At 46.2% G+C, this 21,689-nt stretch overlaps 1 protein-coding gene across 2 annotated transcripts in view; it reads right to left on the minus strand.

Annotated features, from left to right (window-relative positions):
• Positions 1-503: 503 nt before the first annotated feature.
• The window catches only part of ARHGAP32 (Rho GTPase activating protein 32), a 259,950-nt gene continuing 238,764 nt past the window's right edge, over positions 504-21,689 (minus strand). For both annotated transcript variants that reach the window (XM_035555641.2, XM_050715088.1), the window contains exons 13-23: positions 21,466-21,568; positions 18,220-18,364; positions 17,453-17,535; positions 14,771-14,878; positions 13,364-13,509; positions 10,774-10,975; positions 9,839-9,984; positions 8,582-8,656; positions 7,111-7,965; positions 5,532-6,454; positions 504-4,621 (exon numbers count right to left, since the gene is read on the minus strand). In XM_035555641.2, the coding sequence (XP_035411534.1) occupies positions 2,369-4,621; positions 5,532-6,454; positions 7,111-7,965; positions 8,582-8,656; positions 9,839-9,984; positions 10,774-10,975; positions 13,364-13,509; positions 14,771-14,878; positions 17,453-17,535; positions 18,220-18,364; positions 21,466-21,568 (5,039 nt within the window). In that variant the 3' untranslated portion in view covers positions 504-2,368. The remainder of the gene's footprint in view (positions 4,622-5,531; positions 6,455-7,110; positions 7,966-8,581; positions 8,657-9,838; positions 9,985-10,773; positions 10,976-13,363; positions 13,510-14,770; positions 14,879-17,452; positions 17,536-18,219; positions 18,365-21,465; positions 21,569-21,689) is intronic.

Consider the following 21,689-nt stretch of genomic DNA (forward strand, 5'->3'; position numbering starts at 1 on the left):
TCCCAAATAGCCTGAACCAAACGCGTTGTCCCTGCTTCAACTGGAGACCTCGGCAGGTACCTGGCAGCTGGGGGGGGGGGGGGGGGGCGGGTCTGTGCTGCAGCAGTTGAGGACTGGTACCAGTCCTGGGGAAGTACGCGCCTCGCTGGAGAGCGCACGTCCTGAACCCGGCCTCCCTTGGCTCACTCGTGGCGAGGAAGCGGGATGGGTCAGCCTCTGCTGGGGAGCTAGCACTGGAGCAGGATGGCCCACAGCTTGGCTCACCTAAGGGCCCCTTTCTCTGCATCTTTTTTTTTTTCCCATAAAAGAAAACATTACAAAAAGCATTCCCCCACCAAGAAACAAACCCCTCTACCTGGTAATTACTCACGAGGAGGTTACGGTAACCTGAATCACAGTGCGTTTTTTTCTTTTTTTCTGACTGCCAGATTTATTTCTGTAACATGTAACAACTCTTCTAAACAAAACACTTAAAACAACAACATTGCACAATAAAATAGGACCATAAGGTACTGTTACTGAAACAGCCCTAGACAAGGCTACAAGAGTAAAAGAAGCAAACAGCTAGAGACTGGTTAGCTACTAGAACCACATTTTCTTTAAGATTTAAAAACCCTAAAATAGCCATGAAACTTTTGTTCAAAAAAAACCAACAAAAACAACAACCAACCATCTGATAAATCTAATAAAAGTTCCCTTTAACTTTCACGGCTGCGTGCTAACTGCAGGACCTCCAGATTTTTAATAAAACATCAGAGATTTGAAATGGGTAGAGAAGTTCTTCAACCACATGGAACAGGAACGGCCTTGGTATTTCTCAGTGAGCATTTAAAAAGTCCTAAACCTCAAGTATTTCGTGCAAGCCCTGCCTAATATGAAATGGATGTGCTTTGTAAGGTGGGGTTGTAGTTAGGCTTGGGAAGTCTGGGAGGCTGTACACCAGTGGGTGCCTGGCTACTTTCACAATACGGAAAGCTTTTAAATACCTAGGACAATGTTATTAGTGTATTATAGAGTGCACTGGCCTTCTGTCCCTAGTGCTAACTGAATACTGGTGTGCTCTACGCTTGCAATACGGGAGGCAAAACTATTTCACAGCGCACAGACAGCACATAACTACTCTGCGTGTGCCACGACTTCACAGGGATTCCCTTGCCAACGCAGAACTGAAAGGTTACAAAAAGCTGTGTCCTGCAGGGCCTTCAGTTTAGGGTCACTAGGAGCACTCCCTGATCTAAGAGCTGCAGGGTCTGGCCCTGGGCAAATAGCTGGGCATGCAGGTAACTCAGCACTTACTCAGTCATTCCCAGCTAGAAACGTGTGCTCCAATTTACAAGCTGGACGTAACGCTATTAGAAGTGGTTTTTTATTATTATGTGTTTTTTTTTTTTTTTTTTTTTTTTGTAACTAAAGGATGCTGTCTGGCCAGCCTCAACGTGGTATTAAATCATCTGGACTGTAGATAGCCTAGCAGTATAGGAGGAATCGGCGTGAAATGGGTGTGCTGCTCCCAAGTGTGTGCGCTTTTTTTTTTTTTTGTATTGTTTTTTTCTTTTGCTATGAGAAATGTAGACCTGTGCCCTACTTGGCTTCTATAGCTGGCCTCCGCTTACACTAGAGAAATTTTAATTTGACTTCTTGTAGCCAGAAGCAACTTGTTAAGCAAGCAATTTAAGAAGTGTGCTGTATCGTGAACTTGCTTCAGAGCCTCTTCCACAGGCTGAAGTCAAAACAGGCTCCCACCCACTTCCAAGCAGTTGAAGCAGTGAAGATCCACTATGCCTAAGCACTAATTTTCAAGGGAGAGGCAGGACCTTGGCATTTATCAAGAAAAAAAATACTTCGGAAGCCTCCCCCCGCACCCTCGTGCTGCATAACCTCAGCGGGGGTAGAAGAGTGGCTCGTCCGAGGCGTGTCACGGAGACCCTTTCTTGGAAGCTAACAGTGGGAAGGGCGACACACGGGGCTCACAAGAACAGCAGCATGCACAGTCCATCATGCACAGGACTACGGAGGCATGGTGAGGAAGCGGTGGTAACTGCCAACATCAAATCCAGGGAAGGAAAAACTTCTTTTCCCTTCCCCCTGCCCCCAGCAGCATCTTTCAGCTCTGCCTGTCCTCTCTGGCAACATCTGGGCGCCAACAGCCTGCCTTACCATTCCAGTTATCTCAAACTACATGAAAAAGCTATATCTCTACTACATAAAAACAGTGAGTGGTGGGCTGGGGGGGGGAGGGAGGACTGAAGGGGGTTTGCTTTGCTCATCGGGGCAGGATTATTTTTTTTTTCCATCACTGAAAAAATAAAACAGTCCACTGTCCAGCAGGGGCTGCTTAGACTCTATCCCTCCTTCCCCCCACACCAGCTCACTCAACATGGACCTCTGTTTCGGGCCTCTGCAAACACAGCTCCGTTGGGAGGAAGGCCCCCTGGCCAAGGGCTGTGGCGTAAGTCCTACTGTGCACGTGGGTAAAAGTGGGGGGCACGAACCCCCCTCCTCCAACATAGCCCCCTCTTTGGTGCTGAGGCATGGTATGGTAATCCTCCAAATTATCGTACTGGGACACCACAGTCATAGTGCTTTGGCGTTTCCCGAGGGTTTGGTACGGGTAGAGGAGGGCAGAGTCCCTCTCCACGGATTCGGGGTGCTGCATCCTGAGGCTGTGGCTCCGTTCAGGCTTGGGCGGTGGTGCCATGGGTGAGGCCGCGTGCTCCTCTTCCTTATAGCAGTCTCTGGAGTGTTTCTCCATGGACGTGGTCGGTTTGGCTCGAGACCTTTCCAAATCTGGCCTGTCCTCCGCTAACCTCACCTCCTTGTGGTTCAGTCTCAGGGTATCCTGGTTCGCTGGGATGTACTTCCCGCCCGAGTGCTGGTAACCGACGGGCTCGGAGGGCTCGGGGCCGCCTTTAGGCCTGTAGTCAGGATAAGGGGGCCCGTTTTTGGATTCGGAAGGCTGCCTATGGCTTCCCTCCTGCTGCAAGTGTGTCCTGTGTTCGTTTGTGCTGCTGCCAGGCTCGTGCAGCTTCCTGCTCCGGATGCTGCTCTGCTTCTGGGGAAGGGACGGCTTGTCTGACGGGCCGTTCCCGTAGGCCCCGTGGTAGTGGGCTCTGTCCAGCTCTGGCTCGGGGTGCTGCATGTAGTAGCGTTCGTCCCCCTCGGGCGTAGCTGCTTTGGCCGGGTACCTCCCCTCCTTCCCTTCTGCCACAGTGAGGAGCCCAGTTTTCCCAGGATCGGATTTGCTGCGCAAGTGAATGACATCCAGTCCTCCCAGCTCGTCCTGGAGCAGCGGGGCCACATTGTCATACTGGGACATCACCGGCCCTTTCACTTTTTGCCGTGTGCGGCTCTCCCGGCGAATTGACTGCATGCGGTACTTCTCCATGTCCTCGAGGTCCCATGACATGTATGTGTGCTTGATGTCTGGGGCAGGAGGCACGTCTCTGCTGATAAAGCTGTGCTCTTTGCCAGCCAGGTGGCTGATGAGGCCGCCCCGCGGGTAGGCAGACAAGCCGGGGTAGCGGTACAGGCCTTTGCTTTGCAGCCGCGAGGCGTAGGAGGCAACATCTCGGCTGGGCAGGGGGTGGAAGGGCCTGGCCCGCACGGTGCTGTAGGGGTCCAGGTCGTAGAAGCTCCCGTCAGCAGTGGTGTAATAAGAAGATCCAGAAGAGCTGGAATAAGGACTGTACCGGTAATGGACTCGCCCGTTCTCAAAGTAAGGCTGCAGCTGAGTTACGTGGTAGTCGGAGTGGGGCTGATATGGCTTGTACTGGTAGAGGGGCCGTGGGCAGTACACGGGCTCGTCGTCTGGAGGCACCTCGGTTCGTGAAATGGGAACGGAGCGGATAGCAGAGGCAGCCGGGGTGGGGACGTGCAGCGACTGAACCCTTCGGATGGTGGGGTAGGGTGGGGCGTCCTCAGCATAGCTGGTGTTACGCAGGCCCGTCGGGCTCACCGAGGACACGAACTCCGTCCGGCTGCGCGGCTTGGAGTGGACAGCTGAGGTGCTTTTTCCTTGGTTTGTGTAGGTGTTGTAGCGAGTGCCTGCAGAAGTGGGTGTCTCAGAGCGAGGAGGATAGGCTTGGTGCTGGTCAGGTTTGCTGTGGTAGGAGATGTGAGGAGGAACACTCTCGGGTCTGTACGTGTGGATGGAGGTCGGCTTGTGGTGCAGGTAGTTGTCTGCCCCAGAGGGCTCCGGAATGCTCTCCGGCTTGGGATGCGGCACGTAGACGGACTGCAGAGAAGCATGCTTGGGGGGCGGAGGTGGTGGCGGCGGCAGCAGGGCTTCCTCCACAGAGGAGGCCAGCATGGAGGAAGCCAGGAAGGCGTGATAGTTGGAGTTGTTGATAGCATCCGTGTTATTTGAGTGCATGGCAGCAGCGATTTTGCTCTCCAGTGTTCTCACAGGTGGGACAGGGGGTGTAAAGCTGTAGGAGGATTGAGTAGGGACGGACTCGGAACGCAGGTGCAGCGGGGGAGCCCTCGTACTCTCCCGAGGCTTTTCCAAATGGCTCTGGTGGCCTGTGGGCACAGAAGACGAGCAGCGTGTAGTAGAACTGCTTTCTGAGGCAAAAACAGGAGCAGGCTCAGGTGACTTTTCTGGTGCAGTTGCACCCCAAACCTATAGGGAAGAGACCAGTAGAAGTTAGAGGCAAGCATCCTTCCCCCATTCCGTAGTTACGCTATCACAGATGCTTGTATGGATTAGTTCAGTGTCAGTTATTTTGTGCCTGACTTTCGTTTGCTGTGGAGAGCCAGCACTGCTCACTGTCAAAGGAAAAGATGCGTACGTTCCCTTTCACAGCAAGGGCAGCATGCTGTCTCTGGGGGATGGCAGGTGACTTCCAGGACCTGCCACAAATGGCAGTCGAGGAGCCTGTAAGTGCTCTTATTGCAAATGTCAAACTGCTGAAGGGGGAGGAAGTAGCTGTCTCTACTTTATAGCTTTTATACAGTGGCCAAGGCGTTTTGTTAGGTGGTCTGCCTGTAAATGTACTTGTTTTAATGGAAATACACTTGTGTGTAGGACTTAGCAGCTCAAGTAGTGTAATACAGCTGAAATCCCTTCCATATTACAGTGGCTAAGACAGCCAGCAGGCTGCAGGTGTGCGTGTTTCATGGGCAGCAGATAGCTTGGATTTCTGAACGCACACTTCCATGACTAACCCCCTCACCAGGAATCTGACCTGCTTTATTAAAGGCTGCCGGAAGAGGACATTGTCAGTTACTTGCTTCTGAGCACTTCTGAACCACCATTCCCTGGATCAGTCACCCCACCAAATACTCTTTTTTTCCTTAAATTTATGAGAGTAGATATACTGGTATGTTCCCTTGTGCTCACTTAAGAAATGTTGTGCTGTATTCCTGTAAGGCTGTGCCTCTGTCGTACACACACAATTCCCAGTAAGTAACCTGTGAGGAACCCACTGCCTCTTGCCACTCAGATTTGGACCAACTCTCCCTGAGCTCACTCCCCTCCAAACACAGAGCAGCTGCGCACACACGTGGCGCTTGCAGATACGTGCACGTACCTGGCTGGAACCACTGGCTGCTTTTGCAGAGGCCGCTGGCACTTGTCCCATTGCTGACTGGTGATCTTGCCTCTGTGACAGAGCGGGCTGGCTGGCTGCGAGTGTGCGCTGCGCCGCTGTAGCAATGCTGTCTGCCTGAGTTGTGGCTGGGCCAGCGGCGTGTTGGCCTGCTGGCCCGTGGCTCGGCTCAGTTGCTGTTGTCTGGATGGTTGTTAGATATGGCACTGAAGCCAGGGTGCTCTTCTCCCCAGCTGCTACAACAGGTGGAGTCTGAAGTTTGTCATCGGCTGTGCAGGCGGGAGCGAGGTGCTTGTCCCCGGACATGCATGCACGGAGTTGGGGCTTATCTACTGGCAAGTCAGGTGTGGGGGGCTCCCAGTCAGGCGGTGCACCCGGGGTGTGATGGTGTGCATGCTCCCAGTCCCCAGCGTGGGACGGGAAGTGATCTTTGTCCCCCGATTTAGCAGGATGGAAGCTGGACGGCTCTTGCTCTGCATCTCTGCTAGCAGGCATGTCCCCAGGCATGCCACTGTGGAGAGGCGGGGGGTCCCGGGTTCCAGGTGCACCTGACGGCTGGTTCTGCTCCCCGGCTGTGCTGCTACCTTGAAAATCCTGCTCTACTGGTGCGCCAGGCTGGAAGTGAAGTCGGTTCTCAGGCAGACTGGTATACAGGTGGAGCTTGTCTGGAGCACCAGCAGAGATATGGAGCTTTTCTAGAGCTGTACCAGCTTCAGTCTCTCCATAATTTGTGCTTTCAGAATGAGTATCTCCTGGCCTTTTCTGAGACTGAGCAGATGCTTGCTGTGCGGACTCGGCTAACGCTAGGGCTAGCATGCGCGCTGCATTTTTCGGAGGAGGAGGAGGGATAAGAGACACAGAACTGACGGGAACAGGATCCTGGGGGGAGTCGAGGGCAACTGCTCCTAATGGGGGGAAAATTGAGAGAGAGAGTGATTTTATGTTACCCAATAAGGAGAGTGACCTAACCTTAATGACTACTATAAAAAAAATAGATGCTTTCCACACTTTCACAGTGGCAATTCCTTCTGGTGCGAAATACTGTATCTTCAGTCTTACATGCAAACGCTGCTCAATAGCACAGCAGTTCATCACAAAAAGGAAAAAATACACAAGAGATTGTCTAAAGGCTCCTCTTGCATTTCTAGAGAGGTAGGAAGTAGGTAGCAGAGAATGAGACACCCTTACACAATTTTGATCATAAGGTTTTGGGCAAGAAGGTCCCTTCTTCAAGTGTTGGCAGATTTCTAATTTAAAAAAGAAAAGTCTTAGATGGTCTATCGGCTGAAATGATTTAGAAGTACATGCTATAGATTTTCATGTATGGCATGATGGGAAAAAAAAGGTGGTATACAAAGTATTATGAAAAAATATCCGAGATTTGTGTGATGTAGGGAGAAGACAGAGGTTAAGACCTTACTGATTTGCACAGCCCTGCAAGAACACTTGTGATCAGAACTGACGGGCAATCCCCTCTCCTAAAAGGCACGCAGAGAAGGACTTTTTTGAGAGCAGGTCCCCTTTGGAACTTAAAGAAAAAACGGAGGAAAATGCACTGTACCTGGCTGTGTGTGTCCAGTGGGTACAGTCTTATTCTGACTGCTTGACATTGGTCTCTCCCCTTCTTCTGGCAACTCTGGTTTGCCAGCAGCCACTAGCTGGGCATGCTGAAGCTCTTGGTGGGCTCCTTCCCCTGCTCCTGTTTCATTGTTTTTCCGGGGCAAGGACATCTGGGTTGGGGACCTGTTTGTGATTTCAGTGAGGCCAATCCCTTTGCTCCAGTTGGAAGCAGAGGAGTTTCTGGTCATGATGGGCACTCCTCCAGTTGGTTCTGACATGCGGCTGGGCAGTGCAAAGGAGACAGGTTCTGATGTAGTCAGTGGTGGAGATCTGATGGGCTTTCGCCCCGTCTTGGGTGAGAAGGCATGGGGTTTGCAGGCCTTCTCTTCAGTTGGACTCAGGTCCATAGTAAAGAAGGGACTCATCTTCTCTTGGAAAGGGGAAACTGGCTCAGAGCTTGTGGCGCTGCCTGGTGTCTGGGACTGGCTGCCTGATTCTACATCCTTCTTAAATAGGCTCGGCTTCTCCTTATTTATGCCGACTGACTCCATCAGGGAGGTACTGCTCTCCAGGCACTCAGACTCTGCCTGGGGTGGGCTGCACTGAAAAGACATCGGGTCAAAATCCAGGCTGGCAACTCCAATATCTGGTGGGCTCAGGTCAACGTCTTCAGAAGAGCGAGGAGAAATAAGGGCAGGAACATGGATGATCCCCTCATCCCCATCACTGTCGCGATGGGGAAGGTTGTCATAAGAATTGCAGCGATTCATGTTTCCTAAGAGCTCTCCATTGAAGGAAGCAGACAATGCATCACTACTGGATCTAGGTCTTCTGGGTCGAAACAGTTTAGATTCACCTAGGAATGAGTAGATACACAGGAGATAGTGTAAAAAAAAAAAAATACTGTCCAGGAGGCAATGGCTTGGTGTTGTTTTTAAAGGTGTTTTAAAGCAATGTGCAAGATGCTCACGTGGCAAACTCTAAACAGAAAAATAATGTAGTTAGTGGTAATTGTTAATTAAATGTGCTCAAACTCTTTTAAAGCAGTTACCAGGTCCGATTTGGTCTGAAACTAAGCTGTTTGCAAAAGCAAAACTAGGTTAAGTGTGCTGTAGGCCTAAGTCTCCCTCAGAAAGCATTCTCCTTCCTGATGGTGTCTTTTCCACCTTAGAATAGAAAGGAGAGATGGCAAGGACTGAAAGGTAAGTGACGCCAGCTATACAAAAGCAAGAGCTTTGCTTTTTTACCTTAAGAAGGAAAACAAAGATTTGAAGAGCATTTCTCAGATGATATCACTCCCCAACACAGAACGATAAGCTGCTCCATTAATTAGTAAGTTCAGCTTTTGCTGGGGGAGGGGAAAGGGGAGGGAAGGAAGAGGATCTGCCCTGTTGAATACCAACAGTCAGTAATATCATATTGCCTTCTTTTAATCCACACACATTGAAAATGAAGGTACAATTTTGTCTTACCATCAACAGCATGCAGAGAGGTAAGCGATTCTTCGCTTTTAGCTGAGCGAAGAGTCCCGCTGTCTCCTCGTCCACCTATGAAAACGCAACCACGACAGGGAAAAGTTGAATTACAAAAGTGGCTTACATTTGGTTATGTAGTGGTGGCAGGAAGAAGCTGAATGGGCTTCTAGCATCAGTACCACCGTCCTGAAAGTAACACCTGTGCTTTTATTTTTTTTCTGTTTTCTTTTTATTCCAAAGTCCTTACAGAAAACCTTTACCGTGGTTGAGTGTTAATACGTTTTACTGTCTAAGATAGAAGTAGTCCTGTTTTGTGTGGGAGATTGGCCTGGATGACCTACAGAGGTCCCTTTCAGCCAATAATTGCATACTACTGGGCAAGAAGTGATTACAAAGACTGGGTTGATTTTTGACACTCATTTTACAGACTAGTGAAGAGTAACCTATGAAAATTAACCTACTGCAGGTGACAGGTTGGGAAACGGCTCCCTCCCATGCGTATCATGCCACTACAGACTCTGCTTGGATGTACCTGTGATAATTGGTTGGTTTGGTCAGGACAGCAAATCCCTTAGAATGGGGAAGAAAGTAACATTTACACAGCTGGTTTTACAAGCACTAAACAAGTACAACTAAAATGCTCCAGGAAGACAGTCATATAATGTGTTTATTATCCTGAAGACTAAAGGTTATAATTTGAAAATGGCACCAGGGAAAAGATGGGACAAAAGTCCTCACTGGCCCATATTTAGGAATTTGTAGTATGTTTCACTGCAAAAATGCATAGTTGCTATTTTTAAAGAGACAGAAAATTATATATATAAGGGTTGAGAAGTCAGAGACTACACAGAGGAGGCTACAAAAAGTTGTTGGATGCCTTCTTTCGCTTTCTGGGAGAATACATTTGTGGAAAAGTGCCTTTAAGCCTAGTTTAAATGTCATCCGAGAACAGCAAATGGAGCCAGAAATGTATTCTTATTTCATGATAAGAGTGTCAGAAGGAAACATTCTGAGACTTTTTATAGTGGTGCCCATATAACGTCCTTAAAAAGCTACTCTGAGAAATGCATTTAAGGGGAGTGCTCTAGCATGTCGAATTCATGAGCTAATGCGAGATCCCTTTAAGAAAGACAGCATTTAACTCAAGATGTTATGCATGGATTGAACACTAGAAGGAGATACAAGCACACTGTAAACATGAATTCTGCGTTGCCGAAAAACCTTGTTTTTTGAAAAATGGATTTGCACCCTTACCTGCCAGGGCTATGGCTTTCATTTCTGAGGGCTCACTGGGATTGCGCTGTAGTTTGCGTTTGGACACAGAGGACGATTTTCCCAAGTTGAAGAAGGAACGCCAACTGCCAACTGGCGACTTCTTCATCTTATTGGGTGGTCTTTTTCTGAAGTGAGAAAACGGAGCAAATTGTGTATGTCGGGGTGATGGGGAACTGCATTTAGTTCTTGCTAACAGTTGTTTGTTATTAACAATACCTTGTTTCTGCTGAAAGAAAGCTTAGAAACACAGTCTCTTTTAAATAGTTGAGGATGTTTTCATTCTTATAGCTCAGCCCTAAAGTTTTGCTGGGTAAATTCCACCAAACTATGCAAAGCAGATGCAATGCAGATGAGCAAAGGCTCCATACTTGTACAACATGGCATCTAAGGAATGGCTTTTATTTAGCTGGCTGGTATAACTGTTCTCTGAGGAACTGTGTAGTCACAAAAGGTATTAAAGAGCCTCTCTTATGCTGTAAAATCACGTTTGCCTCCTCCCACTGCCATGTTTAATTTCTAGTGCCATCAAGTGTGTCCAACGGCTCCACTTTGAGGACAACCAAAGCTTGTTTCAGGCATGTGGTCCTGAAATCTGGAAAACCCCAGTGTTTCTAGGTATTCACCCTGTTCACATTTCTGTGCGTGTGGCTAGTACGGGCATGGATATGCATCAACACGGCTCTGTACATTTAGTGATAGCCCTGTTGAAAAGGAAGAAATGGCACAGAAGTTGCCGGGCTAACCTAAGCCCATTGGACAACTGTATGTTAGTTGAATCCTCATGAAGTCCAAAGCGGGTGGAAAATTGGCTACAATACTTTATGCATGATTACTGTAAGTCAGTTTCAACAAGTGTTTGATGTAATCAAAATAAACCAGTTATGACACATGCTGGAAAGGAAATTCTTCTCTACCTTTCAGATGGAAAGTCTATGACCGTGTGGAATTTCCCCTGTAGAGCTGCAGGGCCTTCTCCTACTTCAATGTATCTGCTGTCTGCCACGATGGGAGAGTTGATCTGGGCTTGTGTCCGTGCCTGTGCCTCCTCCAGTGTGAGCAGCTTTGTGGAAGGAGAGGATACCAACAGAGACTTGGGCCGTGATAAAGAACTGTGCCCTGAAAGGGAAAACCAGGGACAAGAGGGAGAATCAGAAAACAGCAGTACAGACATCACAGCTCTGGGAGAACTGTTGCATTTTTCTAAGATTTTGTTGTTCTGGCCTCTGAAAGATGTGGTCAAAATAACCATTTTGTCAGAGGTATGTTTATGAGAAAGGAAATACTCTTAATTGAGAGCAGCTTACTGTATTTAAACAAAAAAACAAAACGGGGATGGACAGGGAAGCAAGCAGGTTAGAAACCTTCAGTGTTGACATACTTTAATTGAGCTTCATCTGCATACTAAACTCCATAATGATAGTGACAGCTTTCTTCTATAAAGTTTGTTTTTAGTCATTCCCAGATTCCAGCAACAGGAAATGCCATGTGTGACTTCAGTTGCTACAGACTTATGTGCAGGTGGACACAGTGAATTGAATCGAGCTGTGTGTTTTGCTCTCGGTCTTTTTACAGCTTGTGTTTGTTTTTGGAGATAAAAATTTAAACTTTTACAAAAGTAGTTGATGTTGCTTCCTGCTGCTAGGATCTGTTAAGCCAGGATGTGATGTGGTCGAGTGCTACAGAGGAGCACAGGGAGTCTGCTGTAAGAGCTGTCTTTCATTTGCCATTGTTTATTGTGCAATTATTTAAACGGTTATCCTCACATGAGTAAGAGGTGTGGAAGGGAAGTATATCATCCCTTCACATCAACATCCTGGTTGGACCCATTCCTACTACTATTCCTTTAGCTTCACAGTTCCTTGGTAGTGTGCACTTTACCCAGTTTGTTAGCTGTAAATGCTACCCTGGGTGAAGTTTGGGCCAAACAGGTACATAGAGCTCCAGCTGCCTTCAAACTAGACTTCTCTGGAACGACTTAAAGCAGGCTTGGGAATACCACTCTAACCTCTTGTAGGCTGGTACAGATAAGATGCTGTGCTCAAAGAGGGGCTCCTGGAAACACTGAAGAGAATGCTGCCTTGCCATGGCACAGTATTCCTGAGCGTAGCTGGTATGCTGTGAAACAGCCTGACCCTTTCCCCCCCTAGTTTTGTGGCAAAGTACACAATGTGAATGCCCAAGTCATTAAACAATTAGCCGAATTTATATGCTCTGTTCTAAGCCTGGATAATCATTTGGCTTGGATTCTTAGCATGTTTATCTTCCCCTGGCAGAGCTCAGCCTGCTATGGGCTGTTAGCCAAGCTAAGCTTTGGATCCTGCTGACGTAAAAATTGTCTTCCAGTAGAAATAAAAGCTGGACTTACAAAAACTGCTGTCCTAAGTAGAATCACAGAATCATAGAATGGTTTGGGTTGGAAGGGACATTAAAGTTCCTCTAATTCCAACCCCCTGCCATGGGCAGGGACACCTTCTACCAGACCAGGTTGACTTTCTGGGCTGCCAAGTAGAGGTAGGGCTTGTATAAAAACAGGGAGCAGCAACCATTCTGGAACAGCAGCTACCTGTACTCCACAGGTGGTAAAGAAACTGCACAGACTGTACAAATTTCATTGGAAGGGCAGGTTATCAAAGCAGACGGAACAGACTTAACGCTGCTTTGGAATAGTAATAGCTTGTGCTCTCATTTATTCTTCTAACACACAGAATGGTACAACTCCATTTGTTTCCAATGGAACAGGTACACTTAAGGTCTTAGCAGTTGCTCGAGCAAATTCGTACGCTCCAGGGATAAATGACGCTTCAGATGCTCCAGGGTTGGGCACAAACATGTCACAGTTCATTCCGCATCCTAAAGCCACAAATCTGCAATGTAATTAGGGAACTGGGCAACAGCTGTAGGGCCAATGCAGTCTTTGCCATGTAGCTGGCCAGCCCTGCTAATTAACCTATATAGACTATACTAATTAACCTATATAGACTATGCAGAAGAAATAACCAGGATAGCGGGTGTCAAAATATTCCATATTAAGAGCAAGACTTTTGTTTCACAGTGTCAATGCTAATGAATACCAAGAACTTTCTTTAAATCAGCTGATTTCTATTTACATTCTAAGATGCCGGTGAAGATCATGTATTGGGTTGTACTACAAGGTAGCTCGAATGGAAAAGCATGCAAGAGCATTGATGACATAGTGGTTTTAAAAGGAAGGTGTGCAGGCAGGACAGACTTAAGTGATTCCCTATGGTTTTTCAGTGCATAAGAGTATCAGCCAAACATTCACATGTATGCTCCTGTAGAGCATCCTTGGCTTCTAAGAAAGGTACTGATAGCAATTTCAAAAACTAGGCCGTATTTGCCAGGTTCTAATATCATAACCTTGTAAATCTGTCCTCTCTCTGATAGTAAAAACATATTTCAAAAGTCCTGGAGGAGGCTCAGATTTTCATTAAGCGTCTGCTACTGTTTTTGATCAAGGTAAAGCTAATGGAGGAAGTCACGCACCTGCTCCATCTCGTATGACTGAGCTGAGTTTGGAACTGAAGAGGACGTCCACGTGATTCAAGATGAATTCCACAACTACTGACTGGATTCGCACCTCCATGAAAGCAGCTGTTCCACTGAAGCAGGCAGACTCGATCTGCTTTGATCTGAAGAAAAGGAAGATTAAATAAAATGCAAACAGGCAGAAGACTGGAAGATATACTCCCCTTGGGTAAGGCTTCGTCATGTGTTGAACTGTTGTGCCACATTGCTCGGGCAGACAAGACTTTAGGGGCAGTTAAGAGATAAATCTCGTCAAAGCATTATACGAATGGTCATACTGACTGCAGCGATTTACATCCAGGTTTTGGTTTCAGGCTGGAGTCCTACTGAAACAGGCAAGAGGAACAATGGGTCAAGAAGGAAAGAAAGCACGTGGCAGGTCCAGATTGAGGTAAGCATTGCATATACAAAGTGGGGAGCTTTCCTTTAACTTCTTTCTAGAAACAGTGAATGGCAGCAGTTTAATGCAGTGACACTGTAGAAAGCTCAGCATGGTCTTCTGCATCGTTTTTCCGCTAGCAGGGAATGTCTCCAACTGGTCCTGCCCAGCAAGTACCCCAATATTCACAACAGCAAATTCAAACAAGAAATCTTTTGACTGCTTGTGGGCGAATTGCCATAAAGGAGAAAATAGCTTTCCCTCATTAACTGCACACAGGGGAATCTCTGACTCGGATTTCTCAGGTTGGTAGCAAACCAGTCCAGAAATCAATACAATAGAAGCCAGGGTGATGTTTTGTCTTTGTTTTAAAACACAATTTTTAAAATTACACCATTAATTTTAAAATACCCTATTAGGCACATTCAAAACAAATTTTAGGAGACATTTATCCAAGATCATTTCCATAAGTCTGAATTTTTGCAGCCAAAAGCTGTCAAATTAGACTCCGGAGATTTCTGCAGTGGGAAATCAGTGATGCCACTAAACACATTTTCCTGGATGATCAAGGACACACTAGGCTCATCTAACCAGGAGAGGAGAAATTATCTAGAAAGAGTTCTGGGGGTGAGAACAGACTAGGCTCATTCCTTGCTAATGCTTAACTGTGGTCAGTGGAGCTGCAGTGCAGCGAGAGAGAGCAATACTGGCGTATTCTCTCACGGTGTGTCAATGCAGTTCCACTGACAACAGCAGAGCTATTAACATCACTTTCAGAAGCTTGCCAGCTGGTCTCAACCCCCTGCTCAGAATAATTTCCTATTAAAAATTTTACAGGAGAAGAGCACATTGGATGGAAAAAAAGGAAAATCTTTTTCTAGGCTGCTGAAAGTTATGATTTTCTGGACAACCGATATCTATCTTTTATTTTTGTAAATACAAAACTTACATAAGCCTTGTATTTGAATGGGAAAAAAAAAAGTTACCTTAAGAGGTTTGGAGCCCAGACAATTGCCAAGTTCTTAGTGTGCATATTTGTGATGGAGCAGTAATCAGCTAGACGAGCTAAGTGTCTCATTAAGAACTCCAGTGTCCTGGAAAACAAGAGATAGGCAAATGTTCAGCACCAATGAGCAAGCCATGCTGCAAGTTACAAAACAAACCTCAGTTCATTATCTTCTTTAGCTTTGAGAGCTCACCAAAAAAAAAAAAAAGTTGTACAACATACGGTAAGAAGGATGGTAAAGTTGACTTCAGCAAATAATTACATAGGGGTGGGCTGAGAGGGAGTCTCTCCTGATTTGTCCCGGGGTAAAGGAAAAGACTGCCCTCAGCCAAATGACTGGACCCAGCAAAAACCGAGGTGGATGGGAGTATGTTAAATGCCACCAGCACAGCAGGATCTAGAAGCAGAGCACCCTGGAGCTTCATAGCACTTGGTGGCTTTATTATAACATTGTGAAACAGAAATACAGTCCTTATGCTGTATTTGGGACATAGTGCAATGCTCATCAGAGAGTTAGAAGAAAGGACTTTGAATATAAACCTCCTGGTAAAGAGAAGACTACTTATTTACACAGCCCAGGATTTTGAAAACAAGCAAATTTGATCTGAATTCTACTTAGGAAATGAGTGCCTACAGCTTTCTTATACACATATAAGAGGTACACAGCAGATAAAAGGTTAAGCTTCACAGGACTTCTGTTCAGGTAAAAATAAAGACTGTGTTTTAGATCAAATGCTGCTGCTATCATGACATGGGGAAGAGGAGGAAGGGCCCAGCTCCATTCCTTCCAGCCAGCGCAGGGGGCGGCAATGCAAACGCTGCTGCCGCCTCCTCAGTGCTGACACTCAGCGGCAGCCCCGCTGGCACCCGTCTCTCTGTGCCCCCTTCACCGAATGGCAGCAGGGGCCCAAAACTTCTCAGGTGGGAAGGGCGTGAAGCTCAGACGGGTGTTTCTGGGTGGACACAAAGCAGGCATCTCCAGCAACCTGCACAGCCCTGCTGCACCTCAAACACTGCCTACCTGCATGGAAATTCTCACGGAAGGGGAGCAGAACAACAAAGTGTCTTTCTGTCCTTCTTCAAGCAACCCTGAGGAATTGAGGTGAGCTAAGGCAGAGCCCAGCAGTACAGCAGCAGCAGGGGGAGTGCGTGCCACACAGCTGCCGGCTGGGTCGCTGCGCTGCCGCCTATCCCGGGCACGGGCATCCCTAAGGGATGTGCACTGGGCTCCCCTGAGAGCCATTTTAGGGAGAAGGTGGAAAGCACCAGAGAAAACTTGACAAAGGAGATTTTGGTTTTGATACAGTCTTCTTCAAGGCCCTGCTCCCTTAATTAACATTAATAAATTATTATAATTAGTTTTAATGCTAATTAATTACCAGACCTTATACTTAGTTAGTATTAAGTCCCATATGTTAGTCAATGCTATTTAATTACCTATGACCATACATTATAATCAAAGCTAATTACAATACATTGTTTATTAATATTTAATAATGGATGGCATAAATTATATAGTCCCATTATAATCAAATGGTACTCACCATACATAATAATAATTAATATTATTTAAATATCGGTTGATATGCATTATAATTAGTTATCAATACCAATCACCATACACTGTTGTATTTATTTAAGACTAAATGCCATACAATAGTTATTAATATTTAAATAGCAATGTGTTGTTTTATTTATACCAATCAATACATTGTCATTGGTCAAGGCTAACTGCAGTAATTATTAATATCATTTGAATAGTCATTAATATTATATTTTGGTATTAATACCAATCACCATACTTCGTAGTATGAAGACATTTACCATACACTGCAATAGTTATTAATACTGGTTAAATGAACATTAATATATATAATATGATGATTAAAGACTAACTGTCATGCACAACAAAATAGTTATGAATACTAATTAGTGTGTTTTAATATAGTGCATATCATTTAGCATGTGTTATTCTAATAAGCTTGTACTGTTTAAATAATCAACACAGTATAGTTATTATTTCCAAAAGATCACTGTTAGCATTTGCTAGTTACTATTATTGCTATTATAGTTAAATATTAAATAGATAAAACTTTACTAAGCACTGCCTTGCCATACTGCAAGCAACCACTCCAGAATACAACACGATCCCATCCATCATCCAAGCTGCCCGACCGTGCTCATATGTCTTGCTGCTGCTCCTTATGTATTGACATATTCAGCACTGGCCTGCAGCTAAAAACTATTTGGGGCAGGGGGAGAATGCTTACAGCCAAAATACACTTGAACAACTTAAACCAAAGTCCTGAAGCAATTTTTTGGTGTTCACATTTCACTGTCTTTACTGATATTCCTAGAGAAGGTATTGTGCTCCCTCAATAAGAACATTTCCTTAATGATATCAGCCACTTGTGCCATAACGAGCTTGTATTTGCCTCCTATACATACTTTCCAGAGGAAGTCAAATAAGACGCTGTAAAGTATATGGTGTTTGTCTGGTAATGATCTAATTAAAATATAAATCAACTTTATGTAGCCATAAACCATTTTAATATATACAGGCATAATGCAGCTATCTTGAGAGGCAAAACTGGAATCGCACCATTACACTCTTGAAATGCTAGCAATGCCGAGCTATAAACAGACTGAAGGCTGTACTAACCTGTAGTGAGGCGGGGGGAGCTGCTGGATGACATCATGGATTTTAACCAACCGTTCTTCATCTGTAGCAGCAGAGACAGCATCCTGGAATAGCACAGTAAATGATTGAGATACGAATAAGGCCAGATACCTGACACAGGGTCTTGAACTAAGTGGACAATGCACTATTCTCTAGTGCTGAGACAGAATTTGTTGAGCCTCTCAACCTTCCAAGAGGCATCCGTCTCTGGGGACAGACTGGCACACAGCTAATGCGATAAAGGGCAAGTAATTCAAGCTCTGGGCCAGTTTGTAGCTTGATTGTACAGCGTGATTCCTTGCAGTGGGCATTCAGTTCCAAGTAGCATTTGCTTCTAATCCCATTCCTGTTAGATAAATCACTGGGGAATGGCAGAAGATAGGGGAATTCTTGCAAGCATTGTTAATACCCAAATAACCTTTACTGGGGCCCCCAGAGTGGCATCAATATGGTGTAGGATGTGACACAAAGGCACAAGTGAGTAAACCTAATGGGGCAACAGAAAAAGGCTCCCAAACCTGGGGCCTTGTTGCACCCACCTTTTGAAGGGGCAGGATGCTAACAGCAGGTGGGCATTTGGTGTGCAGCATGAGCTGTACTGGTGTTAGGCTGGTGGTTTTACAGACACACACTTTGGGTGTCTATAAAAACACCAGCTTAAAACAGAATTAAGGCAAAGGAAAGTGCGTAGATGTGCAGATAACAGGTCATGCTGCGAGGTTAGGTGAAAGACGTTGCCTTGTACTCACTGAGAACTTCTCGTAGAGCTGATATGTCAGCAGGGGGTTTGGGAGCTCCCGAAAGTACAGTTTGCAGAGGGAACCCACACAGTGAATGTCCTGGATGTATGTATCCTTGGTTAGGTCAGGAATCTGCTCGGAGTCAAACTCATGGCTGGAGATGAGTACACAAAAGTGGGCAGAGGGAGGTTGGCAAAGAAGAAAGAAAATAAAAAACAACACAAATTACAGTCAAGCAACGCAAGGGTTTCCTGATTTACGGGATAAAACAATCACTTAGTCACCAAAGCCCCCCAAGCCATGCTTGTGCTGCTACTAGATTGTTTTTTTCCAAAATGAGACTTTTTTTTGGTATGGCCTTTTTCAGTTAGTTTACAATCTAAGCCTACAATTTAATCTACAATCACTTTTCCTGTAACAGAGCCTTTCGCAAAATCTCCAGAGCATGTTTTCCAAGACCACAGAGGCAATCTGACTGTTCAGCTCCCGAGGGCCATGACGGGGAGCTGCCTGGAGGAAGAGTCCCCACAGGTCAGAATGAAAGCTGCTGTCCTTTTGCATTTCAGAGGCCTGGAAACTGAAATGATAAAGCAATGCTGAACAGCAGCGCCATTGGCACTGCTGCACGTGGAAACTACTGCGTGCAGAAATTCCTTGGGTCCAAGCTGGAGCACGCCTCTGCTACAGGGTGAAAAGAGCCAGCAACCACATGAAGACAAACCCCGAGCATTCCCTTGGTTTTCAGAGAGAGGAAAACCAAAATCACAAACATCTATGAAATAAAAGCTGAGCTTAGAAGGCCAAGAGCTGGCTTGCTGCTCGGATATGCGCATGGAGATTGCTGCTTCAAATTAGCAGGCCAGATCTGCAAGGGCTGGCATGGCCACAGGGAGCTACGAGAACATGGCTGCTTTTGCTGGAGCTCAGTTTCCCTGCCATCCTCGTTAAGCTGTAAACCCAACAACTTATCATCAATGCGGGGAGTCACCCTGTCTGCACTACAACCACAGCAACGGCAGGGGCTTGCTGGCAACAGCCCCCGCCTCCCCCTAATCCAGGCCAGGCAATTTGTAACACAGAAGATAAAACGCGACTTAGGCACAGTTCAAACGCCGAGCTTGCCCCTCTTGATCAAGTGTTCATCCCTTACGAGACGAGGAAGGAGCTCCTTTCGCCTGGACACGAAGGCTGTGTGAGAGAAGCCAGTTCACAGTGCCAGTGAGAATGGGAAGAGGGGTTGACTTCTTCAGACAAAAAGGTGAACAGTCCGCCCCAGCTCCTCATCCCAACAACAGCACAGAAGAAATCAAGGTTTCTGTTTTCCCCAACCGATGGATTCGCTGTAGCCACACTCCTCAGCGCTCAGCATACGCAGCTCCCACAGGCACGTTCTGACTCATCCCTTACTCACATTTGGAAGACAAACTTGTTTCCCGCACTTGGCTCCGCAGAAGAAGAGAAAGCTCAGAAGAGCGATCAGGGAAAGGCACTAACCCGCCCAAACAAACAAACCGAGCCTCGATGGACACTCTCTGGCCATCTCCTGCCCTACTCCAGCACTCCTGCTGCTCCAGCATACCTTCCCAAGGAAGAAATCCCATGCCATGTTAGAGACCTACCCCTGCAGAAGCAGAATATGGAGTGAAGAAAGGGAAGCCTTACATGCAGTCTTCTTTCTCTGACTATATAGAGAACAACTTATTTCTTTTGACCCCCTAAGGTAGATTTTTTAGTAGAATACAACTTCACAGCATCTCAGAAAAAGCCAGAGCCAAGTACAGGGATGCCCACACCAACCCGACACTCGTTCTGCTTTGTCTACTGGCCAAATAAAGGCAGCTACTGTGCTACTAAAGAGCCAGCCTCTGTCCTGGAGTGACTCTCTCAGATGGAATAAAATTCTCTTAACTTTCTGTCCAACTGAAAAAAAAACACCTTTAAAACCAGGAAATTCAGTTCTTCTATTAGAAACTTAACAACAATTGCTCACTTATAAGGGCACTGCAGAGCTAATTTTGAAATAAGCTTTAATGATCTGTTTATATAGCTGGAAACTCCAGCAATGCAACATGTCCTACATTAATCAAACACTTATGAAAAATCTGTCATGAAATTTGACAGGGACAGTGTCTACAAGTTATGCCATGTACTTTCAGAAAATTGAAAAGTAGGCTATCGTTTTGTTCTCTGTACTGTACCAGGGTATTATGCAACTGAAGTTTTAGAAAAACGTTTTAAAGCACCTTTGGAATACATCAAAAGAGAAAATGGTTATAAAAGATGGACTAGGGCAGTATTAGAAAGATGGTCCAGCACAAGTCAAAATGGGGAATTAAAGGGATATAACTGAAGCAAGGGCAAACATTTTATTCAGCCGACTCTGCTCTGGACAGCAGCTACAATCAGAGTCTTTGGGGCCTGCATATCAAAGGCTCAGGGAGTAGATTTTTGAAATTGAACTTGCTGTGATGAAAAACAGGCTTAAGCTGAACCAGAATAAGCCCATCCATACAAGGGTTTGTACAGTAACTGTACCGGCTCAAACCCGTCCATTTAACTTGGGAATAGCTGGTACAAAAAGGATATCCTTCATATGGAAAATACCCCTTTGCTGCCTCTGTGAGGCAGCAGGCCTACGATCAAAACTGGAATTAGTCACATCCCAGTAGGTTCTCTCAGGCCCTTCACAACAGAAGAATGCATACCAAATGATGGGAGGAAGAAACGGGGCCTCACAAAAGGATAAAGGGCACTCAGAGTGATGAGAACAGCTCTTGAGTGGGGACAACACACACCTAGCCTTCCTCCTCACAGCCACGCAGCAGGGCCATGCCACCCACCAAGAATTATGCAAGTACTTCTTCACATGTCGCTAATTAATTGCTAATATGCCAGAACTCCAAAGCAGCAAGGAGAAGTATCAGCTGCTCCAAAGGGCTCCAGGAACAAGAGGAAACAGGAATGAAATTTGACAGCAGTGACACCACAGTCCCAGAGCCTTCCAATACCCTATCCTGAAGGAAAACTTCCCGCAGAACAAAGTCTACCAAACAACCCTGCACACCTGTAAAAGAGAACTCCAAGGCAGTGGCAATCCCAGCACACCATCCTTGGAGTGCACACTGCACACACAGAGCTGCTGAGCAGCCAGCCCCGCAGCTGGCACGGGGCAGGCTCCTGAAAACACAGCCCTCGAATCCGGGGCACGCCTCGTTCCGCCTCTACAAGCAGGTTTGTCAAACACAGTGCTCCTACCGTAGTTTCTGGATGTTGGATGCGACCCCAGACAGACGATATATTCCATCCACAATGCCATGTTTCTCAATGAATTCAGTGCAGCTCTTGAGGACCTGGGGAACTAAAGAACAAGTGTCATTGGTTAGTTGAGCATGTTATTAAAGTCCTTGTTCAGGCTGCAGTCTTGTCAGATCCCATAAACTAAGCCCAGCTGGGTTAGTGCTTTTCTTCTTCCTTAGAGG

Source organism: Cygnus atratus, chromosome 22 (genome assembly GCF_013377495.2).
Source record: "Cygnus atratus isolate AKBS03 ecotype Queensland, Australia chromosome 22, CAtr_DNAZoo_HiC_assembly, whole genome shotgun sequence".
In the NCBI taxonomy this organism is placed as follows: Eukaryota; Metazoa; Chordata; class Aves; order Anseriformes; family Anatidae; genus Cygnus; species Cygnus atratus.